The following is a 21,426-nucleotide window of genomic DNA, read 5'->3' on the forward strand; positions in this document are numbered from 1 at the left end:
TGTAGGGGTCTTGTTTTTGTATCCATTCAGCCAGTCTTTGTCTTTTGGTTGGGGCATTCAACCCATTTACGTTTAAGGTAATTACTGATAAGTATGACCCCGTTGCCATTTACTTTATTGTTTTGGGTTCGAATTTATACACCATATTTGTGTTTCCTGTCTAGAGACTATCCTTTAGTATTTGTTGGAGAGCTGGTTTGGTGGTGCAGAATTCTCTCAGCTTTTGCTTGTCTGAAAATCTTTTGATTTCTCCTTCATACTTGAATGAGATCCTTGCTGGGTACAATAATCTGGGCTGTAGGTTATTTTCTTTCATCATTTTAAGTATGTCTTGCCATTCCCTCCTGGCTTGAAGAGTTTCTATTGAAAGATCAGCTGTTATCCTTATGGGAATTCCCTTGTGTGTTATTTGTTGTTTTTCCCTTGCTGCTTTTAATATTTGTTCTTTGTGTTTGATCTTTGTTAATTTGATTACTATGTGTCTTGGGGTGTTTCGCCTTGGGTTTATCCTGTTTGGGACTCTCTGGGTTTCTTGGACTTGGGTGATTATTTCCTTCCCCATTTTAGGGAAGTTTTCAACTATTATCTCCTCAAGTATTTTCTCATGGTCTTTCTTTTTGTCTTCTTCTTCTGGGATCCCTATGATTCGAATGTTGTAGCGTTTAATATTGTCCTGGAGGTCTCTGAGATTGTCCTCATTTCTTTTAATTCGTTTTTCTTTTATCCTCTCTGATTCATTTATTTCTACCATTCTATCTTCTAATTCACTAATCCTATCTTCTGCCTCTGTTATTCTATTATTTGTTGCCTCCAGAGTGTTTTTCATTTCACTTATTGCATTATTCATTATATATTGACTCTTTTTTATTTCTTCTAAGTCCTTGTTAAACCTTTCTTGCATCTTCTCAATCCTTGCCTCCAGGCTATTTATCTGTGATTCCATTTTAATTTCAAGATTTTGGATCAATTTCACTATCATTATTCGGAATTCTTTATCAGGTAGATTCCCTATCTCTTCCTCTTTGGTTTGGTTTGGTGGGCATTTATCCTGTTCCTTTATCTGCTGGGTATTCCTCTGTCTCTTCATCTTGTTTAAATTGCTGAGTTTGGGGTGTCCTTTCTGTATTCTGGCAGTTTGTGGAGTTCTCTTTATTGTGGCGTTTCCTCGCTGTGTGTGGGTTTGTACAGGTGGCTTGTCAAGGTTTCCTGGTTAGGGAAGCTTGTGTCGATGTTCTGGTGGATGGAGCTGTATTTCTTCTCTCTGGAGTGTAATGAAATGCCCAGTAATGAGTTATGAGATGTCTATGGTTTTGGGGTGACTTTGGGCAGCCTGTATCTAGAAGCTCAGGGCTGTGTTCCTTTGTTGCTGGAGATTTTGCTTGGTATGTCTTTCCCTGGAACTTGTTGGCCCTTGTGTGGTGCTTGGTTTCAGTGTCGGTATGGAGGCGTTTGATGAGCTCCTGTCAATTAATGTTCCTTGGAGTCAGGAGTTCCCTGGAGTCAGGGTTTGGACTTAAGCCTCCTACTTCCAGTTATCGGTTTTAATTTTACAGTAGTTTCAAAACTTCTCCTTCTATACAGCACCCCTGATAAAACATCTACGTTAAAGATGAAAAGTTTCTCTACTGTGAGGGTCACTCAGAGAGGTTCACAGCGTTACATGGAGAAGAGAAGTGGGAGGAGGGAGTTAGAGGTGACCCAAATGAGATGAGGTGGAATCAATAGTGGAGAGAGTGGGCTATCCAGTAGTCACTTCCTTATGTGCACTACACAACTGGACCACTCAGAGATGTTCACGGAGTTATACAGGGAAGAGAAGAAGGAGGCAGGAGACAGAGGTGGCCACAAGAATAAAAGGGGGAAATGAAAAGGAGGGAGACAGATACAGCCAGTAATCAGTTCCTTAAGTGTTCTCCACCGTCTGGAACACACAGAAATTCACAGAGTTGGGTAGAGTAGAGAGGGGTTAGGGAGGAGATACAGGTGACCTGGTGGAGAAAATGGAGAGTCCAAAGGGAGAGAGAGCAGTCAAGCCAGTAATCTCGTACACTAGTGAAAAATGGGTCCTGAAGATTGGGTTCTTAAAGGTACAAAATTGGTAACAAATACATAAAAACAAAAATTAGAAATCTAGAGTAGAGTTTGGAATTTCAAAAATGTGATGTTAATGAAAAGAAGAAGGAAAAGAAAGAGAGAAAAAACGAACAAAGAAAAACAAACAAGGTCGTGAAAGTAATAAAGAAACTACAGGTACAAAATTGATAACTAATACCAAAAAGCAAAAATTAAAAATCTAGAGTAGAGTTTGGAATTTCAAAAATACAACGTTAAAAAAAAAAAAAAGAAGAAGAAAAATAAAGAGAGAAAACAAACAAACCAACAAAAACAATGTCGCAAAAATTATAAAGAAAATACAGGTACAAAATTGATATCAAATACCAAAAAGCATAAATTAAAAATCTTGAGTAGAGTTTGGAATTGCAGATATATGATGTTATATAAAAGAAGAAGAGAAAGAAACAGAGGAAAAAAAAAAGTGACAGAAATTATGAAAAAAACTATAGGTACAAAATTGATAGCATATATCAAAAGGCTAAAATTAAAAATCTAGAGTACAGTTTGGAATTTCAAAAATACAATGTTAAAGAAAAGAAGAAAAAGAAAAAAAAAAAAAAAACACGGTCAAAAAATTATAAAATATATATATGAAGTTTGCTGAAGAAGAAAAAAAAAATAGGGTCTTTTTTTTTTTTTTTGCAAAGTAATAGTTATAAAAGTGAAAATTAAAGGACAATAGAGGACTTAAAAATTTTTTTCTTTTTTAATTTAAAAAAAAAAAAAGAAAGAAAGATTGATCGTAAAAATAGTAAAAATATATCTAGGTCTTTCTCTGGTTTTGTTGTGAGTATTGTGGGTTCAGTTCATTTTTGGCAGTTCCTTAGTCCGACTTATATTTCTCAAGATCTATAGGCCCCTTCCTATGTAATCCGTAGTAACCACAGGGTTTTAATCTATGGCCTGTAGCTTCCAAGACTTTTCCCTCTGTTACAGCTTCTTCTGTTTGCTGGTCTCTTCAGTGTCTGGTTCCCGCCCTGACACAAAGGGGATGGTTGAGGACACTATTTTTTTTTTTTTTTTAAAATTTAGGTTCACTTGTTCAGCCGCGCTGTGGGGAGGGAGGGAGGGATGCTGCAAACAAATAACACTGGCGTGCGCTCGCAGTGCCTCAGCCACACTGGATCTGCCCCTGCTCATGGCACGTGTAGCCTCCGTGCCCACACTGCTTGGGCTCTAGGTTGTTCCGCCGGGAACAATCAGAGGCCGGCCCTGGGCTGAGCTCCCAGGTCCAAGCTGCTCAGGTTCAGGCACTCGGGTAGTCCTCAGAGGCGCAGACTCGGTTGGGCCTGCGTTTTGTGCTCTTCCCAGATCCGAGCAGCTCAGGTGATGTGTTTGGTGGGCGCCAATGCTGCGACTTATCGCCTCCCCGCCACTCGGTTATCTGGGTGTAAAACCGGCGCACCTTCTCAGGCAGATGTTGACCGTCCAGACCCCCAAGAAGTTTTAGTTAGCAAAGAAGCCTGCTTACAGTTTTATAGATAGTGTCTCTCTGGGGCTGCGATTGCCCCCTTCCAGCTCTGGCTGCCTGTCACCGGAGGGGGGAGGTCTGCAGCCGGCTATCTCTGCTCAGTCCTTTGTTCCGTGCGCGGGCCTGGCGGTGTCTTAGGTTAGGGCTGGCTTTTAGCGTGGTAGATATCCCACAGTCTGGTTTGCTAGCCCAAATTATTTCGCTCAGATAGCGCTCAGAACATTCGGGAGGATTCTTACTCTAAGGGACACAGCCCGCGCCGCGCTTCCCTGCCCAGCCCCCGCTTGCTAATGCCCTGTGCTGGCGTCTGCGCTGCTTCTCCGCTGGGGGAGTTACCGTAGGGCTCACAATCCGCGATTTTTAATTGTTTATTTTTTTTTCCCCCTCCCTTTTATGTTGCCCTCTGTGCTTCCAAAGCTCGGCACAGATTCGGCAGTGAGAGGGTTTCCTGGTGTTTGGAAACTTCTCTCTTTTTAAGACTCCCTTCCCGGGACGGAACTCCGTCCCTCCCTCTTTTGTCTCTTTTTTTGTCTTTTATATTTTTTCCTACCTCCTTTCGAAGAGTTGGGCTGCTTTTCTGGGTGCCTGATGTCCTCTGCCGGCATTCAGAAGTTGTTTTGTGGAATTTACTCGACGTTTAAATGCTCTTTTGATGAATTTGTGGGGGAGAAAGTGTTCTCCCCGTCCTACTCCTCCGCCATCTTGGCTCCTCCTGTACCTATAGTTTTTTTCATAATTTCTGTGACTTTTTTTTTCCCTCTGTTTCTTTCTCTTCTTCTTTTATATAACATCATATATCTGCAATTCCAAACTCTACTCAAGATTTTTAATTTATGCTGTTTGCTATTTGATATCAATTTTGTACCTGTATTTTCTTTATAATTTTTGCGACATTGTTTTTGTTGGTTTGTTTGTTTTCTCTCTTTATTTTTCTTCTTCTTCTTTTTTTTAACATTGTATTTTTGAAATTCCAAACTCTACTCTAGATTTTTAATTTTTGCTTTTTGGTATTAGTTAACAATTTTGTACCTGCAGTTTCTTTATAATTTTCGCGACCTTGTCTGTTTTTCTTTGTTCGTTTTTTCTCTCTTTCTTTTCCTTCTTTTCTTTAGCATTGTAGTTTTGAAATTCCAAACTCTCCTCTAGATTTTTAATTTTAGCCTTTTGGTATATGTTATCAATTTTGTACCTATAGTTTTTTTTTATAATTTCTGTGACTTTTTTTTTTCTTTTTTTTCCCTCTGTTTCTTTCTCTTCTTCTTTTATATAACATCGTATATCTGCAATTCCAAACTCTACTCAAGATTTTTAATTTATGCTTTTTGGTATTTGATATCAATTTTGTACCTGTATTTTCTTTATAAATTTTGCGACATTGTTTTTGTTGGTTTGTTTGTTTTCTCTCTTTATTTTTCTTCTTCTTTTTTTTTTAACATTGTATTTTTCAAATTCCAAACTCTACTCTAGATTTTTAATTTTTGCTTTTTGGTATTAGTTATCAATTTTGTACATGTAGTTTCTTTATAATTTTTGCAACCTTGTTTGTTTTTCTTTGTTCGTTTTTTCTCTCTTTCTTTTCCTTCTTCTTTTCATTAACATCGCATTTTTGAAATTCCAAACTCTACTCTAGATTTTTAATTTTTGCTTTTATGTATTTGTTACCAATTTTTTACCTTTAAGAACCCAATCTTCAGGACCCATTTTTCACTAGGGAACGAGATTACTGGCTTGACTGCTCTCTCTCCCTTTGGACTCTCCGTTTTCTCCACCAGGTCGCCTGTATCTCCTCCCTAACCCCTCTCTACTCTACCCAACTCTGTGAATTTCTGTGTGTTCCAGACGGTGGAGAACACTTAGGGAACTGATTACTGGCTGGATCTGTCTCCCTCCTTTTCATTTCCCCCTTTTATCCTTCTGGCCAGCTCTGTCTCCTGCCTCCTTCTTCTCTTCTCTGTGTAACTCCATGAACATCTCTGAGCGGTCCAGTTGAGGAGTGCGCATAAGGAAGTGACTACTGGCAAGCCCACTCTCTCCACTATTGATTCCACCTCATCTCATTTGGGTCACCTCTAACTCCCTCCTCCCTCTTCTCTTCTCCATGTAACGCTGTGAACCTCTCTGAGTGACCCTCACAGTAGAGAAACTTTTCATCTTTAACGTAGATGTTTTATCAATGGTGCTGTATAGAAGGAGAAGTTTTGAAACTACTGTAAAAATAAGACCGATAACTGGAAGTAGGAGGCTTAAGTCCAAACCCTGACTCCAGGGAACTCCTGACTCCAAGGAACATTAATTGACAGGAGCTCATCAAACGCCTCCATACCGACACTGAAACCAAGCACCACACAAGGGCCAACAAGTTCCAGGGAAAGACATACCAAGCAAAATCTCCAGCAACAAAGGAACACAGCCCTGAGCTTCTAGATACAGGCTGCCCAAAGTCACCCCAAAACCATAGACATCTCATAACTCATTACTGGACATTTCATTGCACTCCAGAGAGAAGAAATACAGCTCCATCCACCAGAACATCGACACAAGCTTCCCTAACCAGGAATCCTTGACAAGCCACCTGTACAAACCCACACACAGCGAGGAAATGCCACAATAAAGAGAACTCCACAAACTGCCAGAATACAGAAAGGACACCCCAAACTCAGCAATTTAAACAAGATGAAGAGACAGACGAATACCCAGCAGATAAAGGAACAGGATAAATGCTCACCAAACCAAACCAAAGAGGAAGAGATAGGGAATCTACCTGATAAAGAATTCCGAATAATGATAGTGAAATTGATCCAAAATCTTGAAATTAAAATGGAATCACAAATATATAGCCTGGAGGCAAGGATTGAGAAGATGCAAGAAAGGTTTAACAAGGACTTAGAAGAAATAAAAAAGAGTCAATATATAATGAATAATGCAATAAGTGAAATGAAAAACACTCTGAAGGCAACAAATAGCAGAATAACAGAGGCAGAAGATAGGATTAGTGAATTAGAAGATAGAATGGTAGAAATAAATGAATCAGAGAGGATAAAAGAAAAACGAATTAAAAGAAATGAGGACAATCTCAGAGACCTCCAGGACAATATTAAACGCTACAACATTCGAATCATAGGGATCCCAGAAGAAGAAGACAAAAGAAAGACCATGAGAAAATACTTGAGGAGATAATAGTTGAAAACTTCCCTAAAATGGGGAAGGAAATAATCACCCAAGTCCAAGAAACCCAGAGAGTCCCAAACAGGATAAACCCAAGGCGAAACACCCCAAGACACATAGTAATCAAATTAACAAAGATCAAACACAAAGAACAAATATTAAAAGCAGCAAGGGAAAAACAACAAATAACACACAAGGGAATTCCCATAAGGATAACAGCTGATCTTTCAATAGAAACTCTTCAAGCCAGGAGGGAATGGCAAGACATACTTAAAATGATGAAAGAAAATAACCTACAGCCCAGATTATTGTACCCAGCAAGGATCTCATTCAAGTATGAAGGAGAAATCAAAAGCTTTTCAGACAAGCAAAAGCTGAGAGAATTCTGCACCACCAAACCAGCTCTCCAACAAATACTAAAGGATATTCTCTAGACAGGAAACACAAATATGGTGTATAAATTCGAACCCAAAACAATAAAGTAAATGGCAACGGGATCATACTTATCAGTAATTACCTTAAACGTAAATGGGTTGAATGCCCCAACCAAAAGACAAAGACTGGCTGAATGGATACAAAAACAATACCCCTACATATGTTGTCTACAAGAGACCCACCTCAAAACAGGGGACACATACAGACTGAAAGTGAAAGGCTGGAAAAAGATTTTCCATGCAAATAGGGACCAAAAGAAAGCAGGAGTAGCAATACTCATATCAGATAAAATAGACTTTAAAACAAAGACTGTGAAAAGAGACAAAGATGGTCACTACATAATGATCAAAGGATCAATCCAAGAAGAAGATATAACAATTATAAATATATATGCACCCAACACGGGAGCACTGCAGTATGTAAGACAAATGCTAACAAGTATGAAAGAAGAAATTAACAATAACACAATAATAGTGGGAGACTTTAATACCCCACTCACACCTATGGATAGATCAACTAAACAGAAAATTAACAAGGAAACACAAACTTTAAATGATACAATAGACCAGTTAGACTTAATTGATATCTATAAGACATTTCATCCCAAAACAATGAATTTCATCTTTTTCTCAAGCGCACATGGAACCTTCTCCAGGATAGATCAAATCCTGGGCCATAAAGCTAGCCTTGGTAAATTCAAAAAAATAGAAATCATTCCAAGCATCTTTTCTGACCACAATGCAGTAAGATTAGATCTCAATTACAAGAGAAAAACTATTAAAAATTCCAACATATGGAGGCTGAACAACACGCTGCTTAATAACCAACAAATCACAGAAGAAATCAAAAAAGAAATCAAAATTTGCATAGAAACGAATGAAAATGAAAACACAACAACCCAAAACCTGTGGGACACGGTAAAAGCAGTCCTAAGGGGAAAGTTCATAGCAATACAGGCACACCTCAAGAAACAAGAAAAAAGTCAAATAAATAACGTAACTCTACACCTAAAGCAACTAGAAAAGGAAGAAATGAAGAACCCCAGGGTTAGTAGAAGGAAAGAAATCTTAAAACTTAGAGCAGAAATAAATGCAAAAGAAACAAAAGAGATCATAGCAAAAATCAACCAAACCAAAAGCTGGTTTTTTGAAAGGATAAATAAAATTGACAAACCATTAGCCAGACTCATCAAGAAATGAAGGGAGAAAAATCAAATCAATAAAATTAGAAATGAAAATGGAGAGATCACAACAGACAACACAGAAATACAAAGGATTATAAGAGAGTACTATCAACAATTATATGCCAATAAAATGGACAACGAGGAAGAAATGGACAAATTCTTAGAAAAGTACAACTTTCCAAAACTCGACCAGGAAGAAATAGAAAATCTTAACAGACCCATCACAAGCACGGAAATTGAAACTGTAATCAAAAATCTTCCGGCAAACAAAAGCCCAGGTCCAGACGGCTTCACACCTGAATTCTACCAAAAATTTAGAGAAGAGCTAACACCTATCCTGCTCAAGCTCTTCCAGAAAATTGCAGAGGATGGTAAACTTCCAAACTCATTCTATGAGGCCACCATCACCCTAATACCAAAACCTGACAAAGATCCCACAAAAAAAGAAAACTACAGGCCAATATCACTGATGAACATAGATGCAAAAATCCTTAACAAAATTCTAGCAATCAGAATCCAACAACACATTAAAAAGATCATACACCATGACCAAGTGGGCTTTATCCCAGGGATGCAAGGATTCTTCAATATCCGCAAATCAATCAATGTAATACACCACATTAACAAATTGAAAAATAAAAACCATATGATTATCTCAGTAGATGCAGAGAAAGCCTTTGACAAAATTCAACATCCATTTATGATCAAAACTCTCCAGAAAGCAGGAAAAGAAGGAACATACCTCAACATAATCAAAGCTATATATGACAAACCCACAGCAAACATTATCCTCAATGGTGAAAAATTGAAAGCATTTCCTCTAAAGTCAGGAACAAGACAAGGGTGCCCACTTTCACCATTACTATTCAACATAGTTTTGGAAGTTTTGCCCACAGCAATCAGAGCAGAAAAAGAAATAAAAGGAATCCAAATTGGAAAAGAAGAAGTAAAGCTCTCACTGTTTGCAGATGACATGATCCTCTACATAGAAAACCCTAAAGACTCCACCAGAAAATTACTAGAATGAATCAATGACTATAGTAAAGTTGCAGGATATAAAATCAACACACAGAAATCACTTGCATTCCTATACACTAATAATGAAAAAACAGAAAGAGAAATTAAGGAAACAATTCCATTCACCATTGCAACAGAAAGAATAAAATACTTAGGAATATATCTACCTAAAGAATCTAAAGACCTATATATAGAAAACTATAAAACACTGGTGAAAGAAATCAAAGAGGACACTAACAGATGGAGAAATATACCATGTTCATGGATTGGAAGAATCAATATAGTGAAAGTGAGTATACTACCCAAAGCAATTTATAGATTCAATGCAATCCCTATCAAGCTACCAACAGCATTCTTCACAGAGCTAGAACAAATAATTTCACAATTTGTATGGAAACACAAAAAACCTCGAATAGCCAAAGCGATCTTGAGAAAGAAGAATGGAACTGGAGGAATCAACCTACCTGACTTCAGGCTCTACTACAAAGCCACAGTTATCAAGACAGTATGGTACTGGCACAAAGACAGAAATATAGATCAATGGAACAAAATAGAAAGCCCAGAGATAAATCCACGCACATATGGACAACTTATCTTTGACAAAGGAGGCAAGAATATACAATGGATTAAAGACAATCTCTTTAACAAGTGATGCTGGGAAATCTGGTCAACCACTTGTCGAAGAATGAAACTAGAACACTTTCTAACACCATACACAAAAATAAACTCAAAATGGATTAAAGATCTAAACCTAAGACCAGAAACTATAAAACTCCTAGAGGAGAACATAGGCAAAACACTCTCTGACATACATCACAGCAGGATCCTCTATGATCCACCTCCCAGAATATTGGAAATAAAAGCAAAAATAAACAAATGGGAGCTAATTAACCTTAAAAGCTTCTGCACATCAAAGGAAACTATTAGCAAGGTGAAAAGACAGCCTTCAGAATGGGAGAAGATAATAGCAAATGAAGCAACTGACAAACAACTAATCTCGAGAATATACAAGCAACTCCTAGAGCTCAACTCCAGAAAAATAAATGACCCAATCAAAAAATGGGCCAAAGAACTAAATAGACATTTCTCCAAAGAAGACATACAGATGGCTAACAAACACATGAAAAGATGCTCAACATCACTCATTATCAGAAAAATGCAAATCAAAACCACTATGAGGTACCATTTCACACCAGTCAGAATGGCTGCGATCCAAGAGTCTACAAGTAATAAATGCTGGAGAGGGTGTGGAGAAAAGGGAACCCTCTTACACTGTTGGTGGGAATGCAAACTAGTACAGCCACTATGGAGAACAGTGTGCAGATTCCTTAAAAAACTGGAAATAGAACTGCCTTATGATCCAGCAATCCTACTGCTGGGTATACACACTGAGGAAACCAGAAGGGAAAGAGACACGTGTACCCCAATGTTCATCGCAGCACTGTTTATAACAGCCAGGACATGGAAGCAACCTAGATGTCCATCAGCAGATGAATGGATAAGAAAGCGATGGTCCATATACACAATGGAGTATTACTCAGCCATTAAAAAGAATACATTTGAATCAGTTCTAATGAGGTGGATGAAACTGGAGCCTATTATACAGAGTGAAGTAAGCCAGAAAGAAAAACACCAATACAGTATACTAACGCATATATATGGAATTTAGAAAGATGGTAACAATAACCCTGTGTACGAGACAGCAAAAGAGACACTGATGTATAGAACAGTCTTATGGACTCTGTGGGAGAGGGAGAGGGTGGGAAGATTTGGGAGAATGGCATTGAAACATGTAAAATATCATGTATGAAACGAGTTGCCAATCCAGGTTCAATGCACGATACTGGATGCTTGGGGCTGGTGCACTGGGACGACCCAGAGGGATGGAATGGGGAGGGAGGAGGGAGGAGGGTTCAGGATGGGGAACACATGTATACCTGTGGCAGATTCATTTTGATATTTGGCAAAACTAATACAATTATGTAAAGTTAAAAAATAAAATAAAATTAAAAAAAAAAGACAGCAATGGAATTTTTTTAATGTGTACAAAAAATACCATGAATTCAATAATCCAGTCATTTCATGGATACCACTGGAACAAAACTAACTTTTCGCAAAATGTGTTAACTAACAGTAGATAATAAAAAATTAACTAAATGATGTAATTTGTGTAGATAACAAGAATCACGAAGGTGTAATTGAATGATGTGGTAAATTATGAACTGTCCAGAAGTTGGGAGAAAACAGTCTACGCTCACTCAACCTTATACACACGATGCCTCCATTACTTCTAATTGTTCAGATGTCATGACTGACTCTTTGCGACCCCATGAACCACAGCACGCCAGGCCTCCCTGTCCATCACCAACTCCTGGAGTCCACCCAAACCCATGTCCATCGAGTCGGTGATGCTATCCAACCATCTCATCCTCTGTCATCCCCTTCTCCTCCTGCCCTCAATCTTTCCTAGCATCAGGGTCTTCTCAAATGAATCAGCTCTTCGCATCAGGTGGCCATAGTACTGGAGTTTCAGCTTCAATATCAGTCCTTCCAAATAACACCCAGGACTGATCTCCTTTAGGATGGGCTGGTTGGAAGTCATGACAAAGTCAATACTAAATTAAAAAGTGGGTATCTGGTGAATAGGATTTGATGGTCTACCGGCAGAGAAAGGGGTGGCCAAGAGAGGAACAAGAGAATGGGAAGGGCTGAGATATGAAAACTCATAGTTTCACATTATTTCTGTACCTAAGTCAGAGTTCTCATTGTGTAACGAAGTCTCTATCCTATGGTAATTGGTCATATGACTCCTTGAAAGAGCTCTCAAATATGAAAAAAGTGAAAAGAACACTTTTGCTACACTGTTCCTGAGCTGCTACAACAGAAGAGAAGAGGGTACCTAAAAAACAGTCCTACCTGTATGTGACTTGGTGCCTAGAGATTTGGAGCCTTATTTCGGTGCACAGCTTGGTTTCCAAACACTGGCTGAGCCTCCAGTGGAAAGGTCAACTGTTTAATCTCATGCTCTGCCCTCAGGGAATATTTAATAAACATTGTTGAACAACTTACTTTTTCAGATGTGAACATGTCGTCTTTAGCATTAGGCAGACAGGCCTGGAACTGGAGACCAGTTTTACTACGAATGAATTTGTCACAACATATGTGTAGGAATTGACTCAAAATTTCAGCCTTCAAAAATTAGTTTGCTTTTTAGTTTAAAAGTCAGACAATAGCAGGAGAACTCATTTGTTTATTCTATATATTTGAAGTCAGAAATGGAAGCAATTTTTATTTTACGTGGTGTTAGATGTTTCAAGAAAGGTCAACGTGTCCAATTTCAGCTCCAGTATTAGCTAAGCCGGTGGTTCTCAATCCAGGCTGTGTAAAATAATTTATTACTCAAGTTTTTTCTGAAAGCTGATACCAAGGTTCTATCACATATATCTCACCTGACTCTGAAACACTTGTTCAGGAATAAGGAAAAGGAATCTCTGCTTTTACCTTAGCAAGGGCAATTCCATATTGGAGGCCCCAGTTCCATTGTGAGAAAAATCCATGCTGTAGGACTAAATATGCTATAACGTGATTAAATACTTAAAGAACAATCTCTTGAGAAATTCCAGGAACTACAGGATGCTTCAGTTCCACAGCTACAGATAACCTGTTCTCCTTACACAATCACACAATGATGCTAATCAGACCACCGCCCCACCAGCTTCAAGGTGATTATTGGAGCAGACTGTGCTGCTTCACACACAGCCCCCACCAGCACACCTCTGAAACTGTTCCTTTACAAACTCTGTTCCCTGTCTGGCAACTTGAAGATGGTTTGGGGACGCTAGTCCACGATCTTCCCAGGTTGCCAGCTTCCTGAATAACACTTCCCCTCCCCGCAACCCTTTTCTCTTGAATATCAACTTCTGAGCAATGAGCAGCCAAACCTGAGTTCAGTTCTGGCTTCAGTATATCAGTCTCAGGTGGAAGAGGTATAGATCATAGTAAACTTTGTCATTGTATTTCAAGTGTGTTGTGTAAACATATTAACTTTTAAAACTATAGGTAATATAAACATAACAGTTTTTGTCCCTAGCTTTTCCATTCTTCCCTGGTGGCTCAGCTGGTAAAGAATCCACCTGCAATGTGGGAGACCTGGGTTTGATCCCTGGGATGGAGAGATACCCTAGAGACGGGAACAGCTACCCACTCCAGTATTCTGGCTTGGAGAATTTTAGGGACTGTATAGGCCATGGGGTCACAAAGAATCAGATGTGACTGAACGATTTCACTTTCACTTTCCATCTTGCTTTTGGTAATATGTTAAAGCTCTTTAAAAAGAAATGACGACCCAGAGGGATGAGGAGGGAGGAGGGTTCAGGATGGGGAACACATATATACCTGTGGCGGATTCATTTCGATATTTGGCAAAACCAATACAATATTGTAAAGTTTAAAAATAAAATAAAATTAAAAAAAAAAAGAAATGAATGTAATCAGGTCTTTTCTTGACATCTGAAATGCTCTGTTCTGTGGTTAGTCGCTCAGTTGTGTCCAACTCTATGTGACCCCATGGACTGCAGCCCGCCAGGCTCCTCTGTCGATGGGGATTCTCCAGGCAAGAATACTGGAGTGGATAGCCTATCCCTTCTCCAACGGATCTTCCTGACTCAGGAATTGAACTGTGGTCTCCTGCCTTGCAGGTGGATTCTTTACCAGGTGAGCTACCAGGGAAGCCCTCTGAAATGCCCTATTCTTACCCACATCTTTTTACCTAAATCTAGTCAATACTGACTGATAGGTATTCACCTCTCTGCTCTCTAAGTATCTCCTGGACACCACTAGTAGATTAAAGATGGCCAGAAATTTTTAACACTCCTTCTATCATAGTGGGATCTATTCCCCTCACACCCACCCCTTGAATCTGGGCTTGGCTGTAACTGCTTTAATCAATGAATTGTGGTAGAAGTGATGCTGTGTCAGTTCCAGACCTCTGTTTAACAGCCCCAAGCTACCATTTAAGAAATCTGATGACCATCCTGCTAGGGAGACCACAGGCAGAAGTCCTGAGATTACATAGAAAGGGAGAGAGTTCTGGCTATGACCAGCCTTCATGCCATTCCTGTTAAGATGCCCAACATACAGTTAGGCCATCTTGAACCTTTCAGCTCAGACCAACTTCCAGCTGAATGACCCCAGTTAACACCCTATGAAGCAGAAGAATCACCCGGCTAAGCCTTGTCTGAATTGCTGACCCACAACACTGCAATATCTAGGCATACCTCAGAGATATTGCACGCTTGGTTCCAGATCACTGCAATAAAGTGAATATCACAATAAAGCAAGTCACACAATTTTTTTATTTTCTCAGTGCATATAAAAGCTATATTTTGGGAGTTCCCTGGTTGCCTAGTGTTTAGGATTCCAGGCTTTCACTCCTGTGGCCCAGGTTTAATCCTGATCAGGGAAATGAGATCCTGAAAGCTGTGCAATGTGGCCAAAAAAAAGTTGTTTATACTATACTGTAGCATATTAAATATGCAATAGCATTACATCTGTAAAAAACATGCATGATTTAATTTAAAATTTGTTGTTCAGTCAGTCAGTCATGTCTGACTCTCTGTGATCCCATGGACTACAGCCAGGCTTCGCTGTCCTTCACCATTTAAAAATACTTTCTTGCTAAAAAATGATAAGCATCATCTGAGCCCTCAGCAAGTTGTAGTAGGAACATTAAAGATCACTGATCACAGATCACCATAAAAAATATAATAATGACAAAGTTTGAATTATTGCTATTGTGAGAATAACCAAAATGTGACACAGAATCATGACGTGAACAAATGCCGCTGGAAAAATGCCACCAACAGTCTTTGCTGACACAGCGTTGCCGTAAACCTTCAATTTGTAAATATCACAATGTCTGCAAAGCACAATAAAGCAAAGTGCAACAAAAGGAGGTATGCCAGATAATAAAGTGGTGGTTGTTTTAAGCCTCTGAACTTTGGGGTAATTTGTTATGCAGCAAAAGCCACTCAAAGTGTGGTCCCACTGACCAGTAGTCACCTAGGAGCTTAACAGAAATGCAGATTCTTGAGCTCCACCCCAAACCTTCCAGATTAGGGTCTGTACTTTAATCCCTAGGTTATCTGTATACACATTTAATCCTGAGAAGTTCTGGTATAGCCTACGTTTGACTGCCAAAGACACTCTAGTCAAGCTGCATACTGGGAGTCCAATTCCCACATCAAGTGATTGGAATGAGCATTCTGGATTCGTATCAACTTCCACACATGCTCTGTGCAAGGCACTGACTCATGGAAAGTTAGGCTGAAAACACTAGTGGCTCTTCTTTTTTGTCTATTTGATTACAATCCTTTGTACTCTTAGTTCCTGAGAGCCATCCCTAAAGCTCTTGAAAGGCAGACCAAGTCTGAAACCACTCTGAAACTCCCAAAGAGCCTTTCATAGAACTGAGATTTTAAAACTTTTAAATGAATAGATGGAGCAATTAGCTAAAAAGAAAGTGAAACCTGCACCATCCTCCAAAAAATGGGAGAAAAGGATCTTATATTTCCCTTTTAGTAAATGAGATTAAAAGGAAAGAAAATAGCATATATTTTATAAGGTCTCTTTTTCTTACTTTTTTCTGTTTAAGTTTTATTTGATATCAAAGGCTATTATTAAAACACATACTAGTAGCTCATATAAGGCACTTTGTTAATGTAACACCAACTACATGAGTTATGAGTCCCAACTACATTCCAACTGTCATACAAGGACAAAGACCCAGCCCTGCCCTCAAGGTGCAAAGTTCAATGAAGGAGATTGATTTACAAATACATGATTTCAAGATAATGCAAGAAGGCACACGTAATTTCATGATTGGTGGGAATCGTAAAAGGTTCCATATAATCAATCCTTTAGTTTAATACTTGAATCTACAACAAAATACCCAGTTTAAGAATCTTTGATGATGGGCAGCCCACTCCATTTCTGAATATCTCAAATTTTACTGTTTTCTTATATCGAACTAAAAATCTAAGTTCCTTCTACTTATTGGTTGTAGGTCTATCATTACAAAGGCAACACAGAACAAGCAATGCATGTTTGTTGGCCTCTCTCTTCTCAGTGATACAGAAGCCTGTCAGTGAAGGAGAGTGGAATTGTGAAGAGAGACATTTGAAGTAGCCAACATGGGAATTATTCTAAGTCAATTATAAAACAGACTGAAGAGAAAAGAAAAGCAAATCTGCACCCCCCCCCCAACAAAAAAACTCAATAAAATAACTCAGCACTGTTGTATTTTTCAACAATGTCATGCTGATTCAGAACCAATACACAGGAGAGTTTAGAAAGCTAGACTTTGAGCCAGGTACAAGACACCCAGCAGAAAGGCATGGGAGCATCTCAATTTTAATTCCACAGTCTTTGGAAATAACTTCCCTATAAAAAGTTTTATTTCCTGTCAGTTGAAATTGCCTCCTAGAATGACTCATGCACATAAATCTTACTTTCCAAAAAATCTTACCTTTACAGACTTTGCAACAGCTATGAGACAAAGTAATCTGATGCGACTCTGCACAGTCCAGAGCGGGACAGCCTGAACTCTCAACCAGCTTCATGCTCTGGTCCTGTTAGACAACAGAAAATAAATGCTTCAAACTTATCAGTTAGGACTAACTCCTAATTCTGGAAACTCCTAAGTTTCCAGATCCAGCGTTAAAGACATCTCTTCAAACATAAGAATAAAATTTTCATCCTGAGAACGTCTGCATAGGTCACAGACTCACTTGCAAAATGATATCAAATGACAATTGGGAAGACTTTCAAAGGGACAAGCAGATTTGGGAATGGAAGCATGCCTTCAATTTCCAAACATTAGAGTTATCCTGAGAGATTCTGTTAGTTTAAAACATATTTGCACTTCCAGATGACAATTGTGGCAAAGAGATAGCTTGAATTTGATTAACAGCTCACTTTGAAAAAATAATAAACAAAAACTGGACTTTTTAAACATTCTCACTTCAAAGTTTCCAAACTGTTAAAGAGATTATAACAAGTGAGTATGATAAGGAATGCTGTGGATATCTCTCACAAAACATTTCCAAAAAGGGAAATGTGGGCAGGATTTATGTCTCTTGCACATGAATGTCTCACGTATTTTCTGGCACATAATTGGTACTTAAAAAATTTTCCTGAGTGAATGAATAAATACAAAATGATTATAGTTCTAGCCACTAAAGTAGATAAAACTTTAAGAGAAAACCAAAATACAGAACACTTTTCTGATAAATGGAGTAGCATTGCCCTTGAAGCAAACATTTTGCTTCTAAACTGTCAATCTCCAGTCTCTTAAGAACAAGAGTCATAAACTGTTGTATTATGCTTACCAGTGCATAAGAAATAAAAGAATCATTGGAAATGGAAGGCTTCCATCTTAATACTGCTCAATAGCTTAGGTTTTTAGATGTTATTTCTATAAGTACTGCTTCTATTGAAGGAAAAGTTTTAATAACTTCAATATCCCCCTCTTCCTGGTTTATTGACGGAAAGGATCTTCTCCATGCCACGATAATCTCTTATCAAGAAAGTGGCAGGAGACACATATACAGTGGGAGTCAAACCCTATCCTTCCTTTGGTGTGACAGTAATATCCATTCTGATCATCTTATTTCCAGGACCAGGGTGTGTTTCTGTGTTACTATTAAGCTCACAAACTGCCCAGGACACGTTTCCAAGGTCACAAAACTGACAATAAAAGAACAAAGGATTAGAATTGACGTCCCAGAAAGTGGAAGCCCGAGAGAGCTGTCAATTATGTAAAATACCGAAGTTCAGGGGCCTGAAGGGGGAAGAAACAGTGGAAGACCTTAATGTCAAGAATTTAGTGAAGAATAATAAAAGTTTATGAAGATGAGGGCGGGCTGTGCTGTAGAATCCACGCCCACGAATTACGTGTTACTCAAACACTGTAAATGAAAGCACGTGTGAGATTTTGATGGCTCACATTATAAAAGACTGTACAATATTTCATTAAGAATTTTATATTGATGACATTGGAAATGATAATATTTTGGCTATATGGGGTTGTATACAGAAAGTTTAGCCCAATAAAAATCACATGTGTGGCCTGCATCATATTTCTACTGGATAGCACAGCATGAGAGGGTAGTAAATCGGTGTCTTTTGTTTGAGCAAATAAAAGGTAACATTTATTCATTCAACAATATTTATTAAGCACCTGGAGAGTTGACTATACCCAGAAGTTTCACAAACCCAATTTAAAATAAAATCAATTTTTTAGGTATTTTAAAATCAAATAGGAAACCATCTCAGAAAATGTCTAAATCATAATGACCAGTATTGTAGAACACACTTGTCAAATGAAAAGATCACGCACAGAAAATGGAGAATCTTCAAATGCCCTCATAATATTAAAATTTAGGGCTGATATTTCAAAGTTAGACTTTACTTAGGAACCAGCTGACAAAATTTCCACCTTCCTTGATGTAACTTTTCTCTGATTTCCTTGCTGTTGCCGTATCTCACTCCAAGCCTTCCAGTTATTGTTTCTATAGTGGGACCTCAGTTCAGTTCAGTTCAGTCGCTCAGTTCTGTCCAACACTTTGCAACCCAATGGACCAGAACATGCCAGGCCTCCCTGTCCATGCCAACACCCAGAGTTTACTCAAACTCATGTTCACTGAGTCGGTGATGCCATTCAACCATTTCATCCTCTGTCGTCCCCTTCTCCTCCTGCCTTCAATCTTTCCCAGCATCAGGGTCATTTCAAATAAGTCAATTCTTCACATCAGATGGCCAAAGTATTGGAGTTTCAGCTTCAACATCAGTCCTTCCAATGAATATTCATTGGAATATTCAGGACTGATTTCCTTTAAGATGGACTGGTTGGATCTCCTTGCAGTCCAAGGGACTCTTTAAGAGTCTTCTCCAACACCACAGTTCAAAAACATCAATTCTTCGGCGCTCAGCTTTCTTTATAGTTCAACTCTCACATCCATAAGTGGCCATTGGAAAAACCATAGCCTTGACTAGACAGACTTTTTTTTGGCAAAGTAATGTCTCTGCTTTTAAATATGCTCTCTAGGTTGGTCATAACTTTTCTTCCAAGGAGTGTCTTTTAATTTCATGGCTGCAATCACAATCTGCAGAGATTTTGGGGCCCCCAAAAATAAAGTCTCCCACTGTTTCTGTTGTTTCCCCATCTATTTGCCATGAAGTGATGGGACCAGATGACACCACCCTTATGGCAGACAGTGAAGAAGAAATAAAGAGCCTCTAGATGAAAGTGAAAGAGAAGAGTGAAAAAGTTGGCTTAAAGCTCAACATTCAGAAAAGTAAGATCATGGCATCCCGTCCCATCACTTCATGGCAAATAGATGGGGAAACAGTGGAACCAGTGGCTAACTTGATTTTTCTGGGCTCCAAAATCTCTGCAGATGGTGATTCCAGCCATGAAATTAAAAGACGCTTACTCCTTGGAAGGAAAGTTATGACCAACCTAGATAGCATATTCAAAAGCAGAGACATTACTTTGTCAACAAAGGTCCGTCTAGTCAAGGCTATGGTTTTTCCTGTGGTCATGTATGGATGTGAGAGTTGAACTATAAAGAAAGCTGAGTGCCAAAGAATTGATGCTTTTGAACTGTGGTGTTGGAGAAGACTCTTGAGAGTCCCTTGGACTGCAAGGAGATCCAACCAGTCCATCCTAAAGGAGATCAGTTCTGGGTGTTCACTGAAAGAACTGATGTTGAAGCTGAAACTCCAGTACTTTGGCCACCTGATGCGAAGAGCTGACTCATTTGAAAATACCCCGATGCTGGAAAAGATTGAGGTCAGAAGGAGAAGGGGACGATAGAGGATGAGATGGTTGGATGGCATCACCGACTCAATGGCCATGGGTTTGGGTGGACTCCGGGAGGTGGTGATGGACAGGGAGGCCTGGCGTGCTGCAGTTCATGGGGTCATAAAGAGTCGCACATGACTGAGCGACTGAACTGAACTGAACTAAATAAAGCAGAAATAGATATTTTTCTGGTACTCTCTTGCTTTTTCGACAATCCAGCGTATGTTGGCAATTTGATCTCTGGTTCCTCTGCCTTTTCTAAATCCAGCTTGAACATGTGGAATTTCATGGTTCACATTCTGTTGAAGCCTAGCTTGGAGAATTTTGAGCATTATTTTACCAGCATGTGAGATGAGTGCAATTGTGTGGTACTTTGAGCATTTTGGGGCAATGCCTTTCTTTGGGATTGGAATGAAAATGGACCTTTTCCAGTCCTGTGGCCACTGCTGAGTTTTCCAAATTTGCTGGCATATTGAGTGCAGCATTTTCACAGCATCATCTTTCAGGATTTGAAATAGCTCAACTGGAATTCCATCACCTCCACTAGCTTTGTTCATAGTGATGATTTCTAAGGCCCACTTGACTTCACATTCCAGGATGTCTGGTCTAAATGAATGATCACACCATCGTGATTATCTGGGTCATGAAGATCTTTTTTGTATAGTTCTGTGTATTCTTGCCACCTCTTTATAATATCTTCTGCTTCTGTCAGGTCCATACCATTTCTGTCCTTTATTGTGCCCATCTTTGCATGAAATGTTCCCTTGGTATCTCTAATTTTCTTAAAGAGATCTCTAGTCTTTCACATTCTATTGCTTTCCTCTATTTCTTTGCATTGATCACTGAGGAAGGCTTTCTTATCTCTTCTTGCTATTCTTTGGAACTCTGCATTCAAATGAGTATATCTTTCCTTTTCTCCTTTGCTTTTCGCTTCTCTTTTTTTTCACAGTTATTTGCAAGGCCTCCTCAGACAACCATTTGCTTTTTTGCATTTCTTTTTCTTGGAGATGGTCTTATCCCTGTCTCCTTTACAATGTCAGGAACCTCTGTCCATAGTTCATCAGGAACTCTATCAGATCTAGTCCCTTAAATCTATTCTCAAAACAGCATTTGTGAAGAGATGCTTATGAGAAAACCCAAACTTGAAATGTAGCTTCAGCAACTGTGTTAATGTGC

The 21,426-nt window shown here is 38.9% G+C and overlaps 1 protein-coding gene across 3 annotated transcripts in view; it reads right to left on the reverse strand.

Moving 5' to 3' along the window:
* The window catches only part of NELL2 (neural EGFL like 2), a 479,083-nt gene that overhangs the window by 221,363 nt on the left and 236,294 nt on the right, over positions 1–21,426 (reverse strand). For all 3 annotated transcript variants that reach the window (XM_025284020.3, XM_025284019.3, XM_025284021.3), the window contains one exon: positions 16,912–17,014. In XM_025284020.3, the coding sequence (XP_025139805.2) occupies positions 16,912–17,014 (103 nt within the window). The remainder of the gene's footprint in view (positions 1–16,911; positions 17,015–21,426) is intronic.

The sequence above is a fragment of the Bubalus bubalis genome, chromosome 4 (assembly GCF_019923935.1).
Source record: "Bubalus bubalis isolate 160015118507 breed Murrah chromosome 4, NDDB_SH_1, whole genome shotgun sequence".
NCBI lineage: Eukaryota > Metazoa > Chordata > Mammalia > Artiodactyla > Bovidae > Bubalus > Bubalus bubalis.